Genomic DNA, 20,709 nt, shown 5'->3' with positions numbered 1-20,709 from the left:
TGGCAGACTCTGTGCTGCTGAGTTCAGGCTGCATCACATCTCTCAGACGCTTCAGGACCGCGTCTACTTCTTTTGTAGTACATGCTGCCCTGGCAAAAAAGTGTTGAGTTGCAGGTTTTGATTTTCTGATGACTCTCATCATGAGGATAATGGCGAGGTCACTGGAAATTTTCTCAGCATCAGAAGATGACACTGATACAGACTTCATCTCTGACATGTCAGAGGAATCCTTGAGTGAGCCTGAAACACTGGCAGAGCGTTTTTGGGGAGAAATGCTCCCAGACTTTGGTGTCTGACGTGTCTGATCAAGTTCCAGAGAGCATTTTTCTGGGGTAATGCTCCCAGATTTTGCTGTCTGATCAGGTGCCAGAGAGCATTTTTCTGGGGTAATGCTCCCAGATTTTGGTGTCTGATCAGGTGCCTGAGAGCATTTTTCTGGGGTAATGCTCCCAGATTTTGGTGTCTGATCAGGTGCCTGAGAGCATTTTTCTGGGGTAATGCTCCCAGATTTTGGTGTCTGATCAGGTGCCTGAGAGCATTTTTCTGGGGTAATGCTCCCAGATTTTGGTGACTGATCAGACACCTGATCAGACACCTTATCAGGTGTCTGATCAGGTGTCTGATCAGGTGCCAGACAGCATTTTTCTGGGGTAATGCTCCCAGATTTTGTTGTTACAGGTAATGGAACAGATTCTCTTCCACTGCCATCTGAATCTGTGCTCCTTTCCTTTGTTGGCGTCTTTGTTCTTTTAATAATTTTCTGGATGTCTTCCACAACCACAGAAACCTTGTCCTCAATCACTTGATCTTGGTTGTCGTTCTCCACCCAGAGTAAAAGCTTTTGCACAAACTTTACTACTTCGTCTTCTACGAGCACATAGAGGACTTCGGCAGAAAAGGGACGCTGTGATCCATGTGCTGGTTGTGGAGTCCTGGAGATGACAGTGTCAGACAGGGATCTACCCATTACAGGTTCGGGGACTTGATACAGTCGATCCGTCATAAGTAGATCAAATATTTTTGCCGTTAACTCCACAGTAAAATCTCTGGTTGCCCCACTAGTTAATTTCTCATATAACCGATTAACGTCTGATCTAATCGCGTCAAAGTCGACGGGAGAGGAACGTATGTACCGGAGCAGTGTGTTTCGGCTGGAAACCATGCTTTTATCAGAGGGCACTGTGCCACCTTTGGGGAACTTGAAAATGTTTTTTAGACAAACAAAAAAAATTCTGTTTGCCGTTATTACTTTTCTCAGCTCTTTTGTCATTTTTTCAAATTGTTTTCTCGCAAACATGAAAAAGCGCTGTTTGCGTGCTTTGAGCCAGGAGTGAGAGGTGGATGGCAAACATCTGGAGAAGAAGTCTCTCAGCTTGTTGATAATTAATCCTGCATTAAAGGCAGGACACCTCTCACAGTGCTCTTCACTGCTTACATCCATGTTGCCAGTTATCTCATTTACGATGTCAGCTGCAAACGCTTCTACTGGGGTTGGAGCTCGGAAACTTTGGCTTCCTGCAGCTCGTTTTATTTCGTCCTTTTCTGTTAGATGTTGACTGTTAGAGTCGTCCACATCTTTATCTGTCATCTCTCCATCTGAGCGTGATGACAGGATCACAGAAATCTCTGTGATTGCTGATTGCACGGACATCTTTGAATCCGTACTTTCTGTACCGGAATCAGAGCCGCTCGACGCGCACCGGCAGCGCAGCTTACGCGCTACATGCCTTTTAAGGCACGAGGCAGCGTGGCAAACCATGCGGTGCAGCTTTTTAATGTTACTACATTTGCCGCTGACATAAACGGCGGGGTCTTGCGGGAGATCGGGGCTTTCTCTAATGAGTTTGACCGTTGAGCTGACCTTTTCGGAGATCTCTTCCTCGACCATCCGTGTCAGCTCGTCAGCGCTCTCATGTCGCTGTTCCGGGACGTTAAGAGCGCCGGCGATGGCGGCTGAGATGGAGACTCCGAGGGACGGGCTTATTTTCCCCGCACCTGAAGGCTCCGGATCCTCCTTCGTCATGCCACCCTGAATAACAGGAAGGGCATTTTTGAGGATTGTGCTGGAGGCGATCTGAATGATTTCACAAATCATATCAGCGAGCACCGCTCGGACGCCTGAGTCGCATGTGCCACCTTCTATCACGCTCCACTGAGCTCCAGAGAGCCTTTCGAAGCACCTGTTGATAGGTGGCAAAATCTGGTCTGGTGTGACCACGACTGAATTGTCATTTACACTGAGTGTTGACATGGTTGTATCGCACTTTAGATTTTCTGGGTTTGAGAGAACCGCTGGATAATTTCCTTGTTTGGGAGAACGCCGACTGTTGAACATTTGCAAACAGATGAGCAGTAATGTTTCTGTGTGAGAGCCCCTATTTAAGGCTTTCCCTGCCTGTGACGTGGCTGTGACGATCGAAGCAGAAGCTAATTCCTTTGATCTGCCAGTGACGTCACACAGAACGCACGCGCACACGGATAGAAGCCGCGCGCTCACCACACTGAAAAAAAGGCACTGGCCATCTCTTGGATTTATGTAAGCATCTTGCATGTATTTAACACAATTGCCTCATGTTTTAAAGATAAATGTAACCATATAGTGTAAAAACTACATGATATGCAGAAAGGGTGTATTAAATTGTTCATATCATGTTCAGGTGAAGTAAGTCAATAAGATAGCAACATTAAATCTCGTGAAACCACGCGTGATTTCATCTCGCGGGCTTTGGATCGTGGTTTAAAAAAGGCATCCATCTCAGTCAAGTCGAGCGGCCAACTCTACGTTTTTGGTATGTCTTGATTTTTTGAATTAATATTTACCATATTTCAGCCAAATGTAGTTAAACGTCTAGAGTGTCGCCATGTAACAAGCTAAAAAAAGACCCGTTAGCTTATTTGCTGTTTTATCTGTTGTCAAAGAATTGGCGCTTTTTCATTTGAATTTGTCTTTGGCACAAGAGCTGTAATATCACATTAAACCTAATTATGAGGCACTCATAACACAATTTGGTTTTCTGTGTGAATAGATTTGCCAACTGACTCTGCAGTTACATTGTGTATTTACTGCACCGTGGTGTTAGTGAGATTTTGGACATTGAACAGCTTTAGCTAATATCATTAGCGGCATTATGCTAGCTTACATCCCTACCCCTCCTGCCCTCACCTGCTGTCCTTTTGTCTTTGTTTTTTTTGCTTCACATTGACCTCTATTCTGCATTTTACCAGGAGTCAGCTGATGGATTGTGGGTTCAAGGTGTTATGGTAAGAAAGTATATTCTATTTTCGCTTAAGGTTTCTGTAACTTAATTATAATAGGTTTTGTATAATTATTAGGTGCATGCATACACCAATAGACCACCCTATTAATACAACTGAGATATCCAAAATCTGCCATAGGTTTAACTTATACCTGTATGTATTGTGATTACTGGACTCACATTAATGCACACTTGAACTAAAATGAGGTTGTAACTTGTGGGTTGTTGGGTTGCAAATCAGAGACAAACATCTTTGGATTTTTTTTAATCCCATAAGATCTGGAAACACAGTTTTTATTCAACAAAACATTACTGATTAACCAAGCACAGTGCCTGCTGTTATTTCAAAATAATTTTATGTCATTTCAGATAAAATGCAGCATTCCAGTGCATCCCAAACATGCCTTTACAGTCAAGGTTTCTGACGGAGCTGAGTTTCTCTCTGACAGTCTGCTGAAAGTGTTTGCAAAGTCATCGGGGGAACAGGGCACAAAGCTAAAGGATGTAGCTGCCATGATGACAGTAAGAACTTTAAAATTCTTTAACTACAAAGTGTATATGTATTGCATTAGGTCAGTAAAAGAATTTTATGCTGCATCTATTGAAACAGTCAACTATTACCTGTGATACTGATTCCACTGAAAGGATGCCATAATTTTCATCATGCATTTACTGGCCCACTGAGAAAAATTTATCTTTTTTTAAAAATATATGTTCTGGAAACTATATATCCATAAAGTTGATGTCAAACAGGAATTTTTGATATTGCTTTGTAGATGCTGGTGTTGCATGTTGACTGGTTTAAAAAGTCAAGAGTTTTTGTCTGGGATCATTTTCTTCTGTGCTACTGAAAAGTTCACAAATCTCTGTTTTCTTTGTTATAATACTCAAGGATGACATTAATGCTCAAAGGGAGTCCCTCATCAAAGTGCTCCGCATCTGTGTGAAAGACAATTGCAACATCTTGGTGCAGGAGTTCATGGTGAGTGTTTTATGAGTAGATTGTGTCTTTGCAACATTTAAAAATGCATTTAGTTATCCACTTGATCCTCATTGGACTGGTTAGGACCAGTAGTCCTCTTTAATAATTTGAAGTTCACATGAGGCCTGGTAGTGAACTCGGCCGCCGGCCCTTGAGGCCCCACCCCCACCCCGTATTAGGGGTCACATTAGTGTGAAAAAACTTTAAATTTGTCATTCTAGTGAACAAAGGAAAATCCCACCAATATTTACATTAGCTTTTGTTTGGAAAAAAAAAATGACCAACTGACCAACAGCTAACCAAATTGTGGGGCTGAAAGTCTAAATTCTAACATCTTCTGAGTGACATAACCTGGATTTCTGATGGGCCGGTGTCTTTCTAACAAAAACTAATGTAAAGCATTTGAAATTATTATGTTTTTCACTCTCTCTTAGAAACTCTGTTAGACCATGAATGGCAGCATGGCAGGCCACTCTTTGGCTATAGCTATTTACTATGTTGCTTGCATTGGTTTAAATTACTCTAACATTAGAACTGGTAGATTCGAAAGAGATGAGTTTAAAAAGGAATCTTAAAAAAATGTTTTGTGTTTAACCAGGACTTGACTGAGGCCACTGCACAGATTGAGGAAACCACAATGAACATCTGTCTCCAGAGGATACGCCAGGCAATGACTTTTCTGATGTTGGCATCATCATCGAGGGTATATTAGTTCTTCAAGATCTGGATAACGTGACCTTTGCAGTAGCCATGCTGTTTGGACCTTTTTTATTCCTTCACTATGAGTTACCCATCACAGCTCTGCTACACTTTTGAGGTGATTCAAAGGGTGGTAATGGAGTTGGATGCAACTCAGCTCTCAAGAAAAGCTCACAACTAAGACAAAACTGCTCCTGAAAGGAAAGCTCACTGTTATGCATGCAAGGTGATCAGCTCTAGGTGAGAGGACATTTAAATCTCACACTTGTTCTGCTGCATTTTTGAAGCTCAATTCCAGGAACAGATTGCAGGGTTCATTTTTATATACTCTGCAACTGCCATGAGGATGAGCCGTTTTTTGTTGTTGTTTGTTTTTCCTTTTGCTCTGTACAAGTTCTCTGTTTGTCTGTTTGGCAGCATTTTTAAATTTCTCTTTGTATTTTTTCTTTCTTTTACTAGTGAAGAGATGTAGCGTGAACAGTTATACAGTCTAAATATCCCATATGGGTCGTGTGAAATGGTATTTTCAGTTTCATTCAGTTGAAGTAAAGAACGTTGAATATTTCTAAGTGTGCTGTTTTGAACCAGGATGTCACAATATGATCAGTGCTGTAATTTTTGACAGTCACTGTATCAATGTTATTTTTCAGTCTCTTGAATAAAGTTTTTGACCTGCAAGTGCTAATTTCTTTAGTTATTGGGGTAAAATGGGTAATGTTAATAGGAAAGTGTTTGCCAATTCAGTAACCTAATTTAATGTTAATGGAAACTAACATTACCTCAAATTGTTTAATTATAATTGTTGTTTAACTGAATCTTGACGTCCTTAAATAGAATGTTTTGTATTGTCCTGTAACATTTTTCAAAAGAAACAGTCTAATTTCTTTAGAGTCGACCGCCATCTTCCCTGGGAGGGGACAAGCATCGAAGGCGTTTAGAAAGGGAGGGGGGATGAGTGTGTATCAGTGTATGGGTGTGTGTGTCCAGAGTTCAGCTGAGACGGTGTCCTTTGCCCTGCCAGGCTAAGTAAACAGTCTTCCAGCCAACCCAGGTGGCCTTGCATAGGGAAGGAACAGTCTAAGCACAGATCTAAAGAAGGTGTTCCTGAAATTTGGCTTCATTAGAACAGGATGGATGGATGAGCACAGCCCTCTCAGCACAGGGCTGACAGGACTTATAAACCATAATATACATCAAATACACAGTGACTTAAAAGAAATCAATAAATACACAAACACTTCAACCGCTGCTTCCTCAGACTGCATGAGTAACAGGAACTGCTCACTGTCGGATCTGTGAGCGCTAAAATTACTGTTACTAGAGCCATCCAGTCGTTCTCTAAAAGTGAACATTAACTTTCTTCAAAGTGCTTTAAGAGTCCAAACACCCACAAACATCTGACTGGCCCTCTAGGTCTCCTGACCACAAGGGGGCAGTAAATGGCCTGTATTTGTATAGCGCTTTACACATACCGGCTGTATCTCAATTCAGGGTCTGCAGCCTCAACGATCCTCAAGGGCCGTGTACTTAAAGACCGCTAAGGCCGGAAGTGCGAGGCTTGTGAAATGGGACGGTCCCAGGTTGCCTAGCAACCATGATACTAACAGCTGGAAACGTTTCATACAGCTTTGTTTGACAGAAATGAAGGAGAACATCTTTTGTTCATTTGTTTGTTTGTTTCTACATGACCTTTGATCATTCTCTGATTAAGCTCAGCTATTGAACGGCGTATATTTTAAAGTAAAGGCTTTAAAACCAAGTTAGTACAAACATGACATGTGGCCAATAGTAATGTTTTAATGTTCTTCGTTATTAAACATTTGCACATAAATAAGTGACGTCATATTCAGTACTTACCTTTGACAGTTCGGTGTTTCAAATTTTAACATTTTTATTTCCTTGAAATCAGTTTCTCTTCATGTAAATGTCTTTATGTGCATTCATTCAAGTGGCTCCAAAGTGTTTCCTTCAAACACTTGACAAGAAAAATGTGATATTTAACGATATGCTAAGACTAAGACACAAATCAGACAAAAACAGATGCAGCGTGATCACAAACAGACACATGTTGGCTACATGTTGATGCTAAATGACTAAAATCACACGTGCAACACTTTCTACATATTTGACAACAGAAGAAAAACACAAACAAAGTTGGAATGTATTTTTGATTATTTTAAATTTTTATTTTATGCCAAATTAGGTTTTTAGCATAATCAAGCACCAAATCACAAAGTCTCCTCCCTGTTTGTACTGTAAGGTCAAAACCCTACAGTACTACAGAGAACCCCAACAATCAAATGATCCCCCTCTGAGCAAGCACGAGGCGACTGTGGGGAAGAAAAACTCCCTTTAAGAGGAAGAAACTTCCGACGGAACCGGGCTCAGAAGGGGCAGCCATCCGCTGCGACCGGTTGGGGGGATGGAAATCAAAAAGGAGACGAGATGGCGTGAACTACAGTTGTTAAAATTTGGATTTGGTGCTAAAATTCTGCTTCAAGATGTTAAAAGAAGCAGGGCGGCGGGAAAAAGCCAGTATGGTCATTTCAATCATCTCTGGCTTTAGTGAACCACCTAAAGGGTTTTCCCAGAGTTTTTCCCAACGCTGAAAAAAACCTGGAAATTTTGGACTTTTTGGGAGGACTGGGGATGACTCCGAGGAGCATTCTTAGATGCTTTATCAGAGCCTCATCAAAAGACGCATCATCTGCCATCGCAGCCTTTAACACATTGTCTGGGGAGCCAAACTCCTTGATGAGGCATTTGGCCATTTTCTTGATGAACTTTTTCTTGTCATTCATCAGACTTGTGGCAGACTCTGTGCTGCTGAGTTCAGGCTGCATCACATCTCTCAGACGCTTGAGGACCGCGTCTACTTCTTTTGTAGTACATGCTGCCCTGGCAAAAAAGTGTTGAGTTGCAGGTTTTGATTTTCTGATGACTCTCATCATGAGGATAATGGCGAGGTCACTGGAAATTTTCTCAGCATCAGAAGATGACACTGATACAGACTTCATCTCTGACATGTCAGAGGAATCCTTGAGTGAGCCTGAAACACTGGCAGAGCGTTTTTGGGGAGAAATGCTCCCAGACTTTGGTGTCTGACGTGTCTGATCAAGTTCCAGAGAGCATTTTTCTGGGGTAATGCTCCCAGACTTTGGTGTCTGATCAGGTTCCAGACAGCATTTTTCTGGGGTAATGCTCCCAGATTTTGCTGTCTGATCAGGTGCCAGAGGGCATTTTTCTGGGGTAATGCTCCCAGATTTTGGTGTCTGATCAGGTGCCAGAGAGCATTTTTCTGGGGTAATGCTCCCAGATTTTGTTGTTACAGGTAATGGAACAGATTCTCTTCCACTGCCATCTGAATCTGTGCTCCTTTCCTTTGTTGGCGTCCTTGTTCTTTTAATAATTTTCTGGATGTCTTCCACAACCACAGAAACCTTGTCCTCAATCAGTTGATCTTGGTTGTCGTTCTCCACCCAGAGTAAAAGCTTTTGCACAAACTTTTCTACTTCGTCTTCTACGAGCACATAGAGGACTTCGGCAGAAAAGGGACGCTGTGATCCATGTGCTGGTTGTGGAGTCCTGGAGATGACAGTGTCAGACAGGGATCTACCCATTACAGGTTCGGGGACTTGATACAGTCGATCCGTCATAAGTAGATCAAATATTTTTGCCGTTAACTCCACAGTAAAATCTCTGGTTGCCCCACTAGTTAATTTCTCATATAACCGATTAACGTCTGATCTAATCGCGTCAAAGTCGACGGGAGAGGAACGTATGTACCGGAGCAGTGTGTTTCGGCTGGAAACCATGCTTTTATCAGAGGGCACTGTGCCACCTTTGGGGAACTTGAAAATGTTTTTTAGACAAACAAAAAAATTTCTGTTTGCCGTTATTACTTTTCTCAGCTCTTTTGTCATTTTTTCAAATTGTTTTCTCGCAAACATGAAAAAGCGCTGTTTGCGTGCTTTGAGCCAGGAGTGAGAGGTGGATGGCAAACATCTGGAGAAGAAGTCTCTCAGCTTGTTGATAATTAATCCTGCATTAAAGGCAGGACACCTCTCACAGTGCTCTTCACTGCTTACATCCATGTTGCCAGTTATCTCATTTACGATGTCAGCTGCAAACGCTTCTACTGGGGTTGGAGCTCGGAAACTTTGGCTTCCTGCAGCTCGTTTTATTTCGTCCTTTTCTGTTAGATGTTGACTGTTAGAGTCGTCCACATCTTTATCTGTCATCTCTCCATCTGAGCGTGATGACAGGATCACAGAAATCTCTGTGATTGCTGATTGCACGGACATCTTTGAATCCGTACTTTCTGTACCGGAATCAGAGCCGCTCGACGCGCACCGGCAGCGCAGCTTACGCGCTACATGCCTTTTAAGGCACGAGGCAGCGTGGCAAACCATGCGGTGCAGCTTTTTAATGTTACTACATTTGCCGCTGACATAAACGGCGGGGTCTTGCGGGAGATCGGGGCTTTCTCTAATGAGTTTGACCGTTGAGCTGACCTTTTTGGAGATCTCTTCCTCGACCATCCGTGTCAGCTCGTCAGCGCTCTCATGTCGCTGTTCCGGGACGTTAAGAGCGCCGGCGATGGCGGCTGAGATGGAGACTCCGAGGGACGGGCTTATTTTCCCCGCACCTGAAGGCTCCGGATCCTCCTTCGTCATGCCACCCTGAATAACAGGAAGGGCATTTTTGAGGATTGTGCTGGAGGCGATCTGAATGATTTCACAAATCATATCAGCGAGCACCGCTCGGACGCCTGAGTCGCATGTGCCACCTTCTATCACGCTCCACTGAGCTCCAGAGAGCCTTTCGAAGCACCTGTTGATAGGTGGCAAAATCTGGTCTGGTGTGACCACGACTGAATTGTCATTTACACTGAGTGTTGACATGGTTGTATCGCACTTTAGATTTTCTGGGTTTGAGAGAACCGCTGGATAATTTCCTTGTTTGGGAGAACGCCGACTGTTGAACTTGCAAACAGATGAGCAGTAATGTTTCTGTGTGAGAGCCCCTATTTAAGGCTTTCCCTGCCTGTGACGTGGCTGTGACGATCGAAGCAGAAGCTAATTCCTTTGATCTGCCAGTGACGTCACACAGAACGCACGAGCACACGGATAGAAGCCGCGCGCTCACCGTATCCCAGGATTCACTGCGGCTGCGTCCCAATTCAGGGTCTGGACGCTTGAAGTACGCGCACTACGTGTACGTGCGTACTATAAGTACGAGAAGTGCGGAAGTGAGAGGCTTGTGAAATGGGACGGTCTAGCCTTCGTCGCGCTGTTCAGGTTGCCTAGCAACCATGATACTAACCGCGAGAAACGTTACAGCTTTGTGTGACAGAAATGAAGGAGAAAAATGTTTTGTTGGTCGTTCATTTTTGTCATGACATCACTGTGATTAGTTGAGTATCTGAGGCTGAGACCACAGGACTGTAAAACATGATTGTTGGGCTTCATTTCTGTACTGAACAGTTATTTAAGATTAGTTAGTAAATAACAATTAGCTAATGTTGGTCACGAGACTAAAATCATCTCACTGTGGTAATGTAAATATAATATGGCCAATATTATAGTATTGTCAGATTATTATGATATATATATATCATATATCCTGTTTCCTGCGGTTGTTGTCAGGCTTATATCAAACAACCTGAGTCTGTCACCTTTGTTATAAAGACCAACACTGAAGTGGTCGGGCAGAGAATCAGCGCTGTATCCATGCAAACACATGCACAGCAAGCAAACCTCGGCCTTGGATTCAAATGAAGACAAACATTTCCAAATGCGTCCATCTTTGCTGATGATGCAGCAGACACGCTGACCTCCAGTCAGGAGGAGGAGCATGTTCTTCCTCTCACAGACACTGAAGCCTGAAACCGAAGGGCCCGTTTACTGCGTTTAACCTCAGTCCCAGTTTCATGGTTCGCGCGGATAGAAGCCGCGCGCGCAACATATCCCAGGATTCACTGCGAGTCAACGGAAGTCGAAGAAAATCGAAGAAAAATGGCGGGCGGCCAAAGTGAAGCGCAGAAATACCGTCTTCAAAGTAAGCGCTGGGCTTTTATGTCACTTCAAATAGTTTAGTAGATTCTGTAAACTACAGTCATGGCTCTGCATCCATCTTCATTGTAAACTCTATTCAATAAAGTCTATTGATATTTTATTGTCCCTGTCAGAACTTTCAGTTGCTTCATTTTTATGCTCTTATTTTGAATTTGATGCCAGTAACACACATCATAAAGGCTGAGACAACATGAAGTTTAATGCTAAACAATAAGACGTCTCACATACAGTGAAGCTGATTGGCGGGACAGCGGTCACATGACTGGCTATGAAATCCCAGACAGACAATCCAACAGTTTGTGAAACATCTGAATGTAAAATGCTGAAAACTTCTGCTGCTCATCTGTTCACAGAAAAATCTGTGAAAGCGACGAGACAGCTGTGTGACGTCGTTTTCAAAATCAATTCAGATCAAATATTTTCTGTTTCACAGTCTGATAAATCTCCACATTAAGACCAGAGTACCTGTCCACACACACACATTAGAGGAACAAAAGCCAAAAACAACAGGAAACAGATTAAAGCTCATCTATAAAATGAGTTTTCAGCAGTCGCTGCCCTGACATGGACATGGCTGATGTATTTACAGATGCATGTCTTTATTTCTCCTTTTCATAATGATCATGTGTTTTGAATAATTGTATTGTTTGTTATTTTCTCTTTTACTGTGGGAGGGGCTTTCATGAGAATGAAATAAAGTAAATGACGGGCTGAGGAAAGCTGTTCCAAAGTTGGGAGCTGTGACTCTGGATCGGTTTAGTCTGCCCACCAGGAAGTGACTGATCAGCTGATTTTTAATGGCTGATGTTCACAGGTTGATTTGACTCTTTTTTTATCTTTAGAAAAATGCTCGTTTTGTTGGACAATAACATTTTTGTTATTCAGAGATGCTAACAGTAGAAAAGGTCTGAGTGGTAATGATCGAGTTTTCCTTCAGGACTTCATCGTTGTTCCTGAAAATGTGTGACTGACCATTTAAAAGTCCAACCTTTCACCTCCACAGTAACACTCTAAGGCAGGTGTCAAACTCAAATACACAGTGGGCCAAAATTCAAAACTGGAACAAAGTCGCAGGCTAACGGTAATATTTATTGAAAAAAAAAAATCTTCAGATTCTCAGATATAAGAATGAATCTTTTCTTATGGACTCAAACAAGTTTTGCTGAAAAACTGAATATGGAACAAGCAAAGCTTAATGCTAAACAATATATATATTAGCTGTATAATACCAGTAGGCCAGCTCTGATAGTAATTTGGTATGGCTTCCCGGGCCAAATGTAATTAGGCTGCAGGCCAAATTTGACACCTATGCTCTAAGGAGTTTAAGACCATGGCGCCATCTGCTGGCCAAACCTTCACATTGCACTACGAGAATAGAATAGAATTCAACTTTATTGTCATTGCACATGTCACAAGTACATAATAAATCATCAGGCCTCATCTTATCTTAATGACCTTGTAGTACCATATCACCCTATTAGAGCACTTCGCTCTCGCTCTGCAGGCCTACTTGTTGTTCCTAGAGTATTTAAAAGTAGAATGGGAGGGAGAGCCTTCAGTTTTCAGGCCCCTCTTCTGTGGAACCAGCTTCCAGTTTGGATTCAGGAGACAGACACTATCTCTACTTTCAAGATTAGGCTTCAAACTTTCCTTTTTGCTAAAGCATATAGTTAGGGCTGGACCAGGTGACCCTGAATCCTCCCTTAGTTATGCTGCAATAGATGTAGGCTGCCGGGGGATTCCCATGATGCATTGAGTTTTTCCTTTCCAGTCACCTTTCTCACTCACTATGTGTTAACAGACCTCTCTGTATTGAATCATATCTGTTATTAATCTCTGTCTCTCTTCCACAGCATGTCTTTATCCTGTCTTCCTTCTCTCACCCCAACCAATCACAGCAGATGGCCCCGCCCCTCCCTGTGCCTGGTTCTGCTGGAGGTTTCTTCCTGTTAAAAGGGAGTTTTTCCTTCCCACTGTCGCCAAAGTGCTGCTCATAGGGGGTCATATGATTGTTGGGTTTTTCTCTGAATCTATGAAGCGCCTTGAGGCGACTTTTGTTGTGATTTGGCGCTATATAAATAAAATTGAATTGAATTGATACCTGAGGAAGCAGGTGAGTTCTTTTTTGTCAGAAACGTGTCCACAGGAGGCCTCTGGGAAACATATTTTCATTCTAAACACTAAAATATGCAATAACATGTAAACATAATAATGATACTGTCACGGCTGGGGTCGCAGTCGTGTGGTGGAATGAACGAGGACCCAAGATGCAGATGGCAGTGGAGATGCGAGTGGCGATTTATTTACAGTGAAAATAACAAAGGAGAGGGCAGAACTGAACATAAACCTCAACTGGGAAAAACTAACAAACAAACCTGAAAACATAAGAACGGTGGGAGATGTAGAGAGATGGCAGCTGATGAATGCTGGGCAGAGAGACGTGGAGTTACACGGAGGATTCACTGAGAAACAGGATGAACACAGACGGCGTGACGAGGAGCACAGGCCAACATACACCATAAATACACACCAGGTAGTGAGGAGATGACACACAGGGGTGGACACAGCTGACACTAATGGACATAACGAGAAGCAGACCTACAAAGTAAAACCGGAAACACACAGACTGTTTTACAACACCAAACGCAGGGACCCGAACGGAGCACAGGGGGAAGACAAAGGTAGGGATAATAAACACGACAACCAAACCCAAAGGAGGGAGAGGCCAGTGTCTGAGAGGGCGTGGTCATCTTTGAACCAGGTGGCCTCCAGTTGGTGGAAAGTGCAGACTGAAGCACAGAGCAGTGTGACGGTTTCACCTCTGCTCAACTTTTTATCTTCACTGGAGCTGATTATTCTCATTTTAGTCGAATCTAAAATCAAAGTGATCATTAGTTTTGATAAACAGTCGTTAATATTAAAGATTAATATTTGTGTCAGAATCAGGACATTTTTCTCTCACCATCAACCATCAACACAGTCACTCCTGTCATGTTAGTAAAACTTCCTTCACGATGATCAGCTTCCATCCTGAAGCGAAAGCTTGCGTGGTCTCCCTGCTGAGCATCTCTGATCTGTAAAGTGCAGTTTGTCTCCTTGTTTCCCAGATATTGATAACGAGGATCGTTGTTTGCTGAGTCACTGTCATACACAGACGGAGTGTTAGTGTAGCAGTGCCGGTGGTTCTGACACCAGAGGACTTCTTCTGTTTGATTCACTTTGAAAGACTTCAGAGGTGCAGCGGAGGGTGACAGTGGATCCTCTGACAGCACAGGTAGACGTGAGATCACAGTTTGACCCACAGCAGCTAAAGAAGAGCAAACACAGAGCTGAGATCCGAACACAGTGACTCCGTTTACAGACAGAAAATACAGACTGCTGTGTGTGAAGCTCTAAAACAAAGTTTCCGAAACGTAAAGAAGTCGGGCTGCCAGGAAGAAAGGTTTGATGTGAAAACACGAGCAGTTACAATAAGACACATAAAAATGTTAAACACGTCTTACCTGCCAGCAGGAACAGGAGCCCCCACAGACTGTTTTTGTCCCAAACTGCCATCCTTACGTTTTCATGAGCCGACTGAATGACTTCTTCTTTAAACGTGTGGTCAGCAGTGCTGATGAAGACACTGACAGACATGCTGAGGTTTGATTTCTTTGCGATCAGCTCTGAACCTCATTTTTTTAACCTCTTAATAGAAGATATTGAAATTTCCTATTTGTCGCAACCAGTGTTGGGGAGTAACGGAATACATGTACCGCCGTTACGTATTTAAAATACAAAATATGAGTAACTGTATTCCGTTACAGTTACCGTTTAAAAAGGTGGTATTTAGATTACAGTTACTTTGTTGAAATAAATGGATTACACGGCGGTACTTCCCTGTTTCATATTGTGGCGGGTCAGGACTGTTTGGGTTTTGTTTGACAGCTACGTTCTGTTGTTCCAGGCGGCAGCGTTACGGTTGCCATGGTTACAGGGTGACGCTCTCTCTCTGCGTGTTTCCTGGGTGAGAGAGGCCTTTTTGTTGTTGTTGTGCTAAGCTAACAGGCAGAATGCTACAGGTATAGCTCTAAAGAATGTAGCATCATGGGCAGTGTAGTCCGTGCTGCAGGGAGAATGGACTGCCATACACGTTATGTGTCTGTGAGCGAGGGAGGGAGAAAAAGGAAAAGTACGAGCTGTCATCGAGCAGAAACGGGAGCTGGAAGCATGTAAATATAATAATAACCACTGCAGCCAAGAAGAGAGCCTGACGAGCCCAGCTGTAAGTAAGCTATTAAGACTCGACTGTACACCGTGTTCGTGTTTTCCTCTGAAACAATAAGTTCTGTTGGAGCAGCCTTTCAACGCCTCTCTCTGTCTCTGCTAGCAAAGTTGACCCAGACAACAAAGTAAAGCTAGTTTTCAGCTACGAGCCGACACGAACCCACCGTATTAGCCAGAGGTCCCTTTCCGTGTATTTTTTATGTGTAATATCTTTATGTATGTTGGTAAATAGACTTCGGTGAAAGCGTTTACAAAGGGGTTATATATAGAATTAAAAAATTATCTGTTTTTTCAAGTATCTTTACAGCTCTGTGTTATTGTACTTACATTATAACCAATCCGGTCCTTTATCCTCGTTTAAAATATTTTTACAGAACTATTGTCATATTTGCTGCCATTGCTGCTGTCCTCTTGGTCAGCTTACAGCTTACTCTGACAAAATACATTTTTAATGTTAATGAGATTTTTTTTAACTGCATAAATAAAGGTTATATAAAAGTCGCTGCCAAAAACTGATTGCGGCTTCTACCTTGTTACACAAATGTTGTTTGTGGCTCATTATGACTTTATGTCATCCATGAGGGATGCATTTAACATATGTTTCACATATTATAGCCCAACAAGTTACTTATAGCAGTTTAAATACGAGCAATCAGTTTTTGGCAAATACCGGAAATCACTTTTTGGCACAACTACGGTTCGGAGCCGCGGACCTTCAGTAACAGTAATAAATCACAGCAATAGTACATTCATGTAGTTGTAAACAGCATGATAATATATTAAGTAATCCAAAGTATTCAGAATACGTTACTCTCATTGAGTAACGTAACGGAATACGTTACAGAATACATTTTGGGGCATGTAATCTGTAATCTGTAATGGAATACATTTTAAAAGTAACCTTCCCAACACTGGTCGCAACATTTCATCAAAATGACCAAACAGTGGAAAAATGCTGCTGATGTGCCTCTCACCCCGCCCCCCTTCTCCAATCTGCTGTTTTTTACTGTAAACATCAGATTTAATGCTTCTGTTGAGCTCTGGTGAACATCAGCATCACAGGATAACAGTCTCATCTCTGTGAAAGGATCTGTGGTACCCTGGATGTTTGACCTGCTTTCTGATCTTTCATTGGACAAAAGTGCATGTTTGTTACCATGTGTGATGTGCTCTTATTTTTAACCTACACGTGGACCATCCTCTACTCTTTCCATCATCAGACTGTGAACACTGATGATGCTTTCCTGGGAATGTCTGCTGCATCCTCAGCTCTCCCTGTTAGCTGAAACACCAGGTTGTGACACGTGAGAGTCAGGATGTGATTGCTGTCAGTTTGTTGCCAACAGGCTGCAATTGTTCTTCTAATTTCGTCACTCGGGCTTTTGCCGTGTTTGATTTATGCAACAGGTTTTTTTGTTGCACATATTTCTTTCTTTTCTACGTCGACGTCACACGATTCAATTCAGCTTTATTTACATAGCGCAAAATCACAACAAATGTTGCCTCGAGGCGCTCGTATTGTAAGGTAAAGACCCTGCATTAACAAAGACAACAGAGAAAACACAAATGTTTCCTCTGAGCTGCGCGCATGCGCAACCTGCTGATGCAGTCTCCGCGCACCAACCTTAATTCAAATTTAAATAAATACGTAACATTTATTTGAGGAGTGACGGTGGTGAGAGAGAGCGAGTTTTTAGATGTGAGAGATTTTACGTTTAGCGTGTTTGGAGTGTGTAGTTCATGTGTTGTTTTGTGGATAGTTTTAGTTTGTGTGTCAGAACAATGAGGCGGCTGCTGAATGTCAAAAAGCCACCAAAGGCAGATTAAAGTGTAAACGCAGGTGGAAACAGGAGCAGTGCTACACCTGCTGCTGTCAGGCCTGCAGGGATCAGGCTGTGATGTTCTCCTTTGTAGTGGACACAAATAATTTGTGTGCCGTTATGGGTGCATGTCTGATGCAGGGGCGTTAACACCTTTCTTATATCACCACTCTGAAGACCGATGAGCGTTGTCAACGGGTTTACTGACATTCAAAAGGTAGCACCCCTTCAGGCTGCAGCTGAAAAATTCACAGCATCAGACCTCTACAAACATCAGTCGCGCCAGGTTCAGCACCTGTCGAACATCTTCTGGGACAAATGGAGAAAAGAGTTTCTCCCTACCCTCCAGCCACGCCGCAAATGGCAGTCTAGCCAGCCTAACGTGAGCTTAGGTAGTGTTGTGGTACTCAAAGACAGTCAAGTGCCAAGAAACGAATGGCCTCTTGGTCTCATAACTAAGGTGTTCCCAAGTAAAGATGGTAAAATACGTACCATGGAAATTAAGGTAGCTAAATCAGATGGTACAAAGGTGTTAACCAGACCTATCTCAGAGATTGTACCTTTGGTGCCTTCTTAACATGTTGTTTTCCCCAATATTTAATTGTGGCGTTTATTCACGCCAGGCGGGGAGTGTTCTGTTATCACTAAAAGTTGTAAAATGTTGTATTACTAAAATATCATTCTCAGTCAGTTGTTATTTATTATGTGTTTACAGCGCCCTCTGTGGTTGCTTCAAGTAATGCACTTTAGAAACGGCTTTATTTTGAAACAACTTTACTGAACAGGAAGTCGGCGCAAGAAAAGCAAAAAGAAGGGAAACATATTGGCACACAGTTTATGGTGTCCTGTTGGAAAAAATACTGTCCACATCTTCGGTTTATGGTTGTATCGCCGGTATGTACTTAAATCATATTTGATGCAGAACACCTGATTGTTCTGTAAATAGTCTGAAATGGTTATAAAAACTGCCTCGGCTGCATTTTTAGGTAAATAGCTGCAACTTTGTTGTTTGCAGAACTCTTACTTTTTTGAAGAATTAACTAGTAACTATAATTAATTACTTTTTCAAAATAACTTGCCCAACATTGGTAATTAAATCGTGTATTTTGCAGACAAAGAGTTCCAGGACCGTCTCCCAGACCACAGCAGCAGCTTGAAAAATATTGAATATTGAAATATTGAAAAATATTTCATGCTCAATATGAAATAAATATTTCATATTGAGCATGAAAAAATATTGTTTTCAAAATTGGGGTTTAAGTAATTTTCACTTCCAATTTGGTGTTAATATACTGCACAGGTCATGGACAAGACAATTTTCACTGTAAGTGGGCTAATGCACTTAATTAGAGGTGCAGTGGAACCCCGACTTACAGAATTAATCCGAGGGTCGAAGCACCCATCACGCATTTTGAGTGAGGCGATGCTGAACGAGAGGCTATAGGCTAATTGCTAACTAGAACAACAATACGTCGTTCAAGTGAAACAGCGAAACACAAGTACGGAAGCCAAGGTGTTGTCACATGATTCAGAAGACATTGTGGGCATTGTAGGCTCAGCCAATCAGAGCCAGCGGATTTCGTTACTCTGGCATTTTGGCGTAACACGGGCAGAAATATTGCCGTTCAGCGCCTTCGTAACTTGAATCTTTCATGAAACGGGGTATTCGTGAGTCGGGGTTCCACTGTACTCTAACAGAAGAATTAAACTGCACACGTCTTACTCACAGTGGTCCAAGGGAGCGCTCAGGGTGTTTGTGTGTTTGCTCACACACATGAAAAATTACAGGCAACATTGCATACGATCCCCACGGCTTTAGCAAAAATTTAGCCAAATCACAACAACAGTCGCCACAAAACGCTTTATACTGTAAGTCAGACGCTACAATAATACATACAGAGAAAAACCCAACAATCATATGACCCCCTATGAGCAGCACTTTGGCAACAGTGGGAAGGAAAAACTCCCTTTTAACAGGAAGAAACCTCCAGCAGAACCAGGCTCAGGGAGGGGCGGGGCCATCTGCTGTGATTGGTTGGGGTGAGAGAAGGAAGACAGGATAAAGACATGCTGTGAGAAGGAGTAGGTGTTACAGTCCCTGATAATGTGTAGATGGAGAGACTCTTGAGGTTCGGCTGTTATGAGGAAAGCCCAGAAACGTTGCCAGCAGCACGCATCGTTGTGTCTTTTACTCAAGCTAATCTGCCATTTTCCTTCCTTGGTTAGGTTTAGGGATTAGAGATCGATTTAGATTATCATTTTAAATTTGGACACATCGTCAGCAGTGGACCTTGGATTCATCGGGTGTTTCGGCCATTATCACTAGACACCCTCATCCAAGGAGGCCCTGCAGGGTTGGTCAGGCCCTGGAGTCACTGGTTTATGTTAAATTGTTATTTCTCTTCTTCTTTCTTCTGTTTAGTTTCCTACAGTTTATTTTCTATCTATTCACTGAAACTGAAATAATACTTACCTGTTTAGCATTTATGGAGCCTCACTTCTTCAAAGGGTTAGAAAAGGTGACAGAGAGAAGTAAGACAAAAGGGACATGATAGGCGAGAGCAGAGAGGAGAGCCGGAAGAGGGAGCGCCGATCTGGCTTCCCACACCTCCCCGCCGGATCCGGCTGTACGCTCTTCCTCCCCACTGCCTCCCAGAAAAGGGAAGAAGAGCAGAGGAGAGAAGAGCGGAGAATTTCTTTTCTCTCGTGGTTAGCTGACTGCCTTAGCTGGCCGAGTGATGTCAGCCCTTTTTAGCCATAGCCAGTGTTAGCTAGCGCCCTTATAGCCAGTGTTAGCTAGCGCCCTTATAGCCAGTGTTAGCTAGCGCTCTTATAGCCTGCTGTTGCGTCTGTCCTCTGATCTCAGTCTCTCTGAGCAGCTTTGCTGTTGTACTGGCAACAAAGCCCCTGCACCCCACCTCCACCGGGTGCACCTTGATCTTCCAGCCTCTGTGAATGGGACTCATGGCCATTGATCAATGGTCATGAGAATTTGCATAATCATGATTAAGGAACTGACCTCCCAGCCCATTGTTCCTTCAGTGGGCAGGTTTCAGTCATTATGCAAATTAACTGTTTATAAGATTGAAACCTGCAGTCAGCTGAGACTGAAGACGTCACCTGATGATGACGAAACGTTTCTCCCACGAAACGCTACGTCCAGATGAACAGAATCAACTTTTGGAGATTTATTTATCTGGATGATTGAGATGCATCAAGACGTTATGTCTTCTAATGATACTGCCTAAGGGAAGCATGTGTAATGTAAATTTCTCTACTTACTGATGACGTCAGACTTTATTGATCTCATTGTCATCTGCATATACGCACATGATCACACACGATCACAGCCACAGTACTTCATTAATGTAGTTTTACTCTGCATGTTGCACTTTGATTATAATGGAAACAAAGTCTCCTGATTCTGACACAAATCGTTAATATTAGCGAGCGATCAGTAAAACTAATGACTGAGAATAATCAGCTCATAGGTGAAACCGTCACACTGCTCTGTGCTTCAGTCTTCCACCAACTGGAGGTCACAGGCTCACAGATGGCCACGCCCTCTCTGAAGCTCCTCCCTCATTGTGAGGAACATATTTATTAGG

The 20,709-nt window shown here is 42.7% G+C and overlaps 1 protein-coding gene and 1 long non-coding RNA gene across 3 annotated transcripts in view; one reads left to right on the top strand and one right to left on the bottom strand.

The window, feature by feature from the left end:
- LOC146509201 (uncharacterized) overlaps positions 1-2,335 on the bottom strand; it is a 2,982-nt gene extending 647 nt beyond the window's left edge. The window contains exons 1-2 of one of the 2 annotated variants that reach the window (XM_085177880.1): positions 604-2,335; positions 1-567 (exon numbers count right to left, since the gene is read on the bottom strand). The exon at positions 1-567 is cut by the window's left edge and continues 647 nt beyond it. In XM_085177880.1, the coding sequence (XP_085034006.1) occupies positions 1-567; positions 604-2,335 (2,299 nt within the window). The remainder of the gene's footprint in view (positions 568-603) is intronic. The other variant, XM_085177881.1, reaches the window with a different exon arrangement.
- LOC146509200 (uncharacterized) lies at positions 458-5,675 on the top strand. The gene is made up of 5 exons (XR_014876917.1): positions 458-567; positions 616-3,261; positions 3,627-3,779; positions 4,150-4,239; positions 4,838-5,675. It is a non-coding gene; the product is annotated as an uncharacterized LOC146509200 (long non-coding RNA).
- The last annotated feature ends 15,034 nt before the right edge of the window (positions 5,676-20,709 follow it).

This window comes from Neolamprologus multifasciatus, chromosome 11 (assembly GCF_963576455.1).
Source record: "Neolamprologus multifasciatus chromosome 11, fNeoMul1.2, whole genome shotgun sequence".
Taxonomy (NCBI): Eukaryota; Metazoa; Chordata; class Actinopteri; order Cichliformes; family Cichlidae; genus Neolamprologus; species Neolamprologus multifasciatus.
The sequence above is the reverse complement of the archived record's forward strand: the minus strand, read 5'-3'. Positions and strand labels throughout refer to the sequence as shown.